At 35.0% G+C, this 7,082-nt stretch overlaps 1 protein-coding gene across 1 annotated transcript; it reads left to right on the top strand.

The window, feature by feature from the left end:
- Window positions 1-1,406: 1,406 nt before the first annotated feature.
- On the top strand, window positions 1,407-3,810 carry LOC141698530 (laccase-15-like). The gene is made up of 6 exons (XM_074503236.1): window positions 1,407-1,572; window positions 1,658-1,809; window positions 1,902-2,146; window positions 2,250-2,378; window positions 2,480-3,421; window positions 3,535-3,810. The coding sequence occupies exons 1-6, from the start codon at window positions 1,462-1,464 to the stop codon at window positions 3,663-3,665; spliced, it is 1,710 nt and encodes a 569-aa protein (XP_074359337.1). The 5' UTR covers window positions 1,407-1,461; the 3' UTR covers window positions 3,666-3,810.
- Window positions 3,811-7,082: the final 3,272 nt, after the last annotated feature.

Below are 7,082 nucleotides of genomic sequence, written 5' to 3'. Positions count from 1 at the left end.
CCCTAAGCAATTAGATTTTGAATACTTAACCCATAAACATTCGGTTTTCATGATGGCTTCCAAGGTGCCCTCGATCTTGTAAATCTCAGCAATTTTTGCCTATTAACAGGATTTACCCTTGGCATTCTTTTTACTTTGCAATTACTTAACATGAAAATACTAGTCATGTATAAAATTAATTCTTAAAATAGTTACAAAATATTAAATATAAAATTTTTATTAGCTACACGTGCATATGCATTCACACTAAACTAAAGCATAAACTTTCACCTAAATATTTTCGATTTCTTAACATTATTAAATTTCACAATATAACTCATATTATACCAATGTACAAGAGAATTGCATATAGAATTTGCGTACTATAGGAACCATGCATCTCCATTTGGTCGCAGTTATTGCAAGTGTCGTGCACTCGTTAATTTGCGTGCTTAATGTCACTAAACATCTTATTAATCTCTGGGCCAATATGTTGAAGCTATCATTAGCGTGTTTAAGTGACCATTTACTATATATTTTGTTGTCAAGATGAAAAGATGACAGATTAGAAATAAGAATAATCATAATCAGGAACATAATTATTACTAATCTGCACGTAATTAGTAGACGGTTGTAGTAGTAATTTTTAGCAGTCTAGAAACTTTATTATGTGGTGGTACTAATCTGATATATATGTTCACTACTGTTTTGTTATGATGAAAATTGGGAGGGCATTAATTAATATAATCAAGTAGCTTAGCCGCTGAAAATGAAATTACACACAAAAAAGTACTAATCTAATTATGTTAAGACGTATGAGAATTTTTCTATAATTTTGAACGGTTAGCCTAAAGACTCTAGGTTAAAAAAAAGAGAGAATAAGATAACGTAAATAAGATAAATATTCCTATTAATGAAAAGTATTAATTAAAACCGACAACCAAATTAAAACACAAATTCCTTGCGCCCCTATCTAATTCTCCGGTTTAAGTTTTTAGTGGTTAAATCGGTTAATTTTTTATTGAAAGATTAAATGTAATATTTAATTTTAAAAAATGAAAATTACATATGATAGAAAGATTAGATGTATTTTCAAATAATTTTCTTTTACTTTTTTCATCAAAATATATTTATAAATATTAGTCCAATTATGATTAATTTGATTATTTAAAAGTCGGAAAGACAATAAATTATGGACGGTTGAAATACATAAAAATATACAGACAAATAATTGATCCATGGCGATTGGATTAAATTTAACCGAATTCGGGAAGGGGGTGAGTGACACCTGAAAATTACATAAATTTAATTTATAGGCTTTACCATACTAACGGTTTAGTAGTTGGTGCACAATAAGTCAATAGCCTATTCCGTTTAGTTATCTCCTTACTCTTTTTTATCACTATAAATATGAAGTCATGAACTGCAGCTATAATTAGGTTTACAAGGAAAGCAACAAATAATCTCTCTTTCGCTCAAGTCATGCTCAATATTAACAAGCTTACCATTTTCATCTCTGTATTTGCTCTGTCAATATTTAGTTCGCTCATCCAGTCTCAGGCTTGGGGAGAACATGGTCACTACGACTTCGAGGTAAAATTTTATGATAGTTCTGCATTTCTGCATATCTTGAGGTTAATATCATGTGCATGCATACTCATATCTATATGAAATGTAGGTGAGAGAAGCAAACTACACGAGGCTTTGTGAAACAAAGCCGATCTTGACAGTAAATGGACAATTTCCGGGGCCAACTGTGTATGCTCGCAAGGGAGACACTGTTATCATCAATGTTCATAACCACGCGAAACACAACATTACGATTCATTGGTACATTTCAGGTTTCGTATTCGACATATATTTTCTAAGTACAAGCACATACTAATGAATAATGCATGTGTTTGTGGAAATGGATACTGCAGGCATGGAGTAAAGCAACCACGCAATCCATGGTCTGATGGTCCGGTTTACATCACACAATGTCCGATTCAGCCAGGGGCGTCTTTCACGCAGAGAATAATATTATCTGAGGAGGAAGGTACCTTATGGTGGCACGCTCATAATGACTGGGCAAGAGCTACTGTCCATGGCTCTATTCAAATTTACCCCAAACTTGGCTCCAACTATCCCTTCCCAACACCTTATAAAGATGTCCCCATCATCTTAGGTACATATTGTTAAATTAAACGGAAAAACTTCCTTTCTTGTCTTAAATGGAACTCTTGAATTTCTTGAACAATTGATTAATTTCTAATGATTGGTGCAATTAGGACAATGGTGGAAGCAAAATGTGACAAAGGTGCTCGAGGAATTTATTGTGTCTGGAGGTGCTCCAAACATTTCGGATTCATTTCTTATAAATGGACAACCTGGAGATTTGTATCCATGCTCAAAGCAGGGTAGGTGAAAACACTGACTTGTCATTGTTTGCTCATACTTCACTATCAATTGTTGTTTTTTTTTTTTGTATTTTTAACTACCAAGTAATTTGCATATGCAGGTACATACAAACTGAATGTAGAGTATGGAAAGACTTATCTCCTGCGTATAATCAACGCTGTGATGAACGAGATCATGTTTTTCGCGATTGCTGGTCATAATCTAACTGCTGTGGGAGCGGATGCCTCATACACCAAACCATTAACAAGAGAATACATGGTCATAGCCCCGGGCCAAACGCTAGATGTTTTGTTACACGCAGACCAAAAGCCTGATCAGTATTATATGGCGGCAAGAGCATACTCTTCTAATCCTGTTATTCCTTTTGATAATACAACTACCACAGCAATTTTACAGTACAATGATAATCAAAATCAGCCTGTAAATTTGCCTTATCTTCCTTATTACAATGATACAAATGCTGCTTTTAGTGTCCTTGGTGCACTAAGAAGCTTGGCCAGTGAAGAACATCCTATTTACTTACCAAATCAAATTAGTACCAAATTGTTCTTCACTGTTTCTATAAACGCGCAACCTTGTCCTAACACACGTTGTCAAGGACCTAATGGAACGCATTTGGCTGCGAGTGTCAACAACATAAGTTTCACGAATCCATCTATTGATATACTTGAGGCTTACTATTATCGCATCAATGGAGTGTACAGGACTGGTTTTCCTGATATTTCACCTTTGATGTTTAATTATACATCTGATTATGTGCCTCTGAATTTTAACGTAGCAAAGAGAGGGACAAAAGTAAATGTACTACGTTATAATTCAACAGTGGAGCTGGTTTTTCAAGGGACAAATCAGGTAGGTTCCGCCATTGATCATCCTATGCATTTACATGGCTACAGTTTCTATATTGTTGGATATGGTTTTGGCAATTTTGACAAGAACAGGGACCCTTTGTACTATAATCTTGTTGATCCACCTATGCGCAACACAGTCGTCGTTCCTAGAAATGGCTGGGCTGCTGTAAGATTCAAGGCCAAAAACCCAGGTACGACGATACTTAAGCCAAGAGCCTTGTGCTCGTGCACATGCACTTTTATGAAACTATAGTCACGTATTCACTCATTTGTTTTGTTTCAATATATATATATATTATTTCAGGAGTATGGTTTTTGCATTGTCATTTAGAGCGTCACCTTTCATGGGGGATGAACATGGTGTTTATAGTAAAGAACGGAAATAGCCCAGAAAGCCGAATCTTACCTCGGCCACCAGACATGCCACCGTGCTGAGTACTTGATAATCTGGCCACCGTGGGCTGCTACTTGATATATTTGTTTGTAATATTCGTTTCTCAGGATTCTGGTACTGCCATATGATTGATATTATTATGTGTGTAGCTAATACAATGTTATACTTTAAGTTGATGCCATTCAATTATGAATTGTAATAATTATGTTTCTATTAGACAAAATTAATCTTCCCCACAGATGTATATAAATTGAATGTGGAATAGAAGAAAATCTTGTTTATAATATAAGTAACTTATCACTCATAAGGTTGCAGGAGGAGGTTGGACGATTTTGTATCTTTTGTAAAATTAAGATATATATTCTTGCCGATTAAAATAAAAAATTAAGGTTCTCAAAAAATCAATCAATCAAATTATTAACCAAAATGATGTGCAAAAAGTTAACTTCAGCCGCACATGATTTTGATCTTAATTTTACATATATTTTTAAGATATTAATAAAGTTTTTTTAATTACATATACTACACGCTCAGTCTATTTTTAATAAATTTTGAATTATTAATATTCGGTAAAAGGAGCGAAAAACGATTTTGTCAATAATTTCAAAAGTAGACAACAATTTGTTTATAAGAGGAAGCTACTTTAAGATTGATCATTGGTTATCCTTCCTCCTTTCTGGGAAGGTGAATTTAACAACAAATAAATAGTCCCAGAGGGGGGAATGATTTGGCCATTGACTTAATAGGCCCCCAAGTTGGAGGCGGAGGGTGGGACAGGGAGCGGCGATAAGTTGTTCATCAATAAAGTCGAGTCGAGTCGAGTCGAGTCGAATTTTGCTTGAATAAAATTGAATTTTATTTTTTTTGCTGAACTGAGCTGAATTAAACCTTTTTATCGAACAAATATCGTGTTTGAACTCGAACTCATTAACTAATAAACCGAACACGAGCTTATTTGCGAAAAAAATTGAGTCGAGCAGAGCTGAATCAAAAAAAATTAGGTCAACTGCAATAGCATATCAAATAAAATTTTTATTTTTAAAATTTTGGTTATATCAGTGGCTATTTTTAAAATTTTGGCTATGCAGGATAAGAGCAAAATGTACTGGCATAAGAAGCGTGACTGGATAGGCGATTGTACTTCGGAAGAGATTACAGCTCCTTTGCCCCTTCCTGCCATCCCTCCACCTTCTGTTTTTGGCTTGTCAAGGGAAAAATACAAAGAAAAGATTTTCGACTGGCTTCGGGACCGAGATGGCAAGGCACCAGCTCAGGATGCGTTTGACAAGCTTTTCTCGGAATATGGTTCTGCTCCGGTGTATCCTTCATCCAAGAACAAGGCTTCTGGTTCAGGAAAAGGGAAAGGCAAGGCTCCTGTTGACATTGATGATGATTCTGATTGAGGCCCTTTTATGATGAAGGGGGAGAAGTTTCTTGTTTTTAAGTTGTCTTTAAGTTTGTTAAGTTTGTTGGTTATTTGTTTAAGACTATGTTTGTTCCTGATGTGCTTATGATGCTTTAAAACTTTGATAGATATGGATGTTTTTATGTTTGAATGTTAAGACAACTAGACACCCTGGTTGTATGGGTGGGTTGTTCTTATACTGATTTATTTGAGACTGTTTCTTTTTGAGGTTTATATCTTTTGAATGTCTCATCTATCTTTTGATTGTCTCATTTATATTGCTTCATTCGCATATCTGTTGCATTATATTCCGTTGTATCTAACTCTGTTTTATAGGCCTTTAGTATTTTTGATAGGGGGAGCATTTATGCTTTCTTTGTCATCATCATAAAAGGGGGAGAATGTTAATTGACGTATTTATGATGATAAGGATTCTCAGCAACAGAATGTAGAAAACAGATTGGAAACATCCGAGATCATAGTAATGCTTATCAGACTGCAGCTTGTTCAGATTTTTCAGGATTATATCTTGCAGGTTTAGGTTGTTAGGGTTTGTGTATATCTTGTTTAACTGGATAAAACTTATCTCAAACAAACTCTATTTTATAAACCAAGTTTGAATTATTTAAAACTTATATTTTACTTGGTTTATCTTTTTCAACAACTAACAGATTAGTTTCTCAAGTATTCATTCATTTATTTTCAAACAAACTTGCTTTCAAATCTTATCTATCTTATCCTTTGTTTGAAAATCAATCTGTTAGAACTTTGCCTATAAATACAACTCACTATTTTAGATTTGTGGCTAATGCTTTCACGTCAATCTTTTATCATCTGAAAACACCTTCTTATTCTTTATACTCGAGATATACATTCAGTTAAACAAGAACCTAGTTTGAGTTGTAATCTTCCATATTTTATTCTTGTATCTGAAAGGTGTATTGTATCATTTGTCCCGGGTTGTGGGAGTTTGATTACAAGAGGAAGGCCAAGTAGCTGTGTGCTAAGTAGCTGTGTGTTAGGTAGTTGTGTGCTAGGGAAAGGTTTCTTTCAAGTGGGCAAAACTTGTAATCAAGGAAAGTTTGTAAGTACTTTGTTTTAAGTGGATATAATACATTCTCTATGCTAGTTGGCATAGGGACTTGGATGTAGGCCATAGACTAGGTGTAGGGGCCGAACCAAGTGAAAACTTCCGGTGTTTTTACTTATTAAGTTTTCAGTATTCTGCATATTCATCTCTGTTATTTTCATTCTGCAGTTAATTGAGACTGTCCCATTCATTGTCTCATTTGTAAAGGGTCTGTCCCATTTGCATAAGAGACTATCCCATTTGCCTTGACAGTTAGAATATTATATTATCTATCGAGCCATCAAATTTCATTTGGTATCAGAGCAGGTGCATTTAGTTCTCTTTTTAGTGTTTATTTTGCTAGCGATCCATGGCTCAACCAGATAGGTATTCAAACAATTATCCACCACTGCTTCATGGTGCTGAAAACTAAAATGACTGGAAGTTCCGGATGAAAATCTTTCTCCACCATGATGCATTCGAATGGGATGCTGTAGAAAATAGTTTTACAACTTCTATGAAAGAAGGGAAGCCAAAATCCCTCAAGGATCTCTCTTTAGAAGAAGTGAATGCAATGAACTCCAATGTTAAAGGTATGAACTCACTTCTCAATGGCATGGTAGCTACAGAATTAAGAAAAGTATTAGCATGTACTACTGCCAAACAGATCTGGGATACGATCAAAGTCAGTCACGAAGGCACGTTTAAGGTACGTGAAGTAAAATTAAGTATGCTCATGAGTGACTATGAAGGTTTCAGGTTGGAAAGAGATGAAAGCGTGCGAGATGCTCAAGGGAGATTCCTTACATTGATGAACTCTATCTCACTTCTGGAAAGGATCATTCCTCAATCTGAGATCAATAGGAAAATCCTCAGAGCAATGCCAAAGAAGTTTGCTCCAAAGGTTGCCATTCTGCAGGATTCAACACTGCTTTCGACTATGGACACTCTAACACTGTTCAGTGAATTGAAAGAATTCGAAAA

Source organism: Apium graveolens, chromosome 11, assembly GCF_009905375.1.
Source record: "Apium graveolens cultivar Ventura chromosome 11, ASM990537v1, whole genome shotgun sequence".
Taxonomy (NCBI): Eukaryota; Viridiplantae; Streptophyta; class Magnoliopsida; order Apiales; family Apiaceae; genus Apium; species Apium graveolens.
Note: the sequence above shows the minus strand (reverse complement) of the source record. Positions and strands in the feature narration are given on the sequence as shown.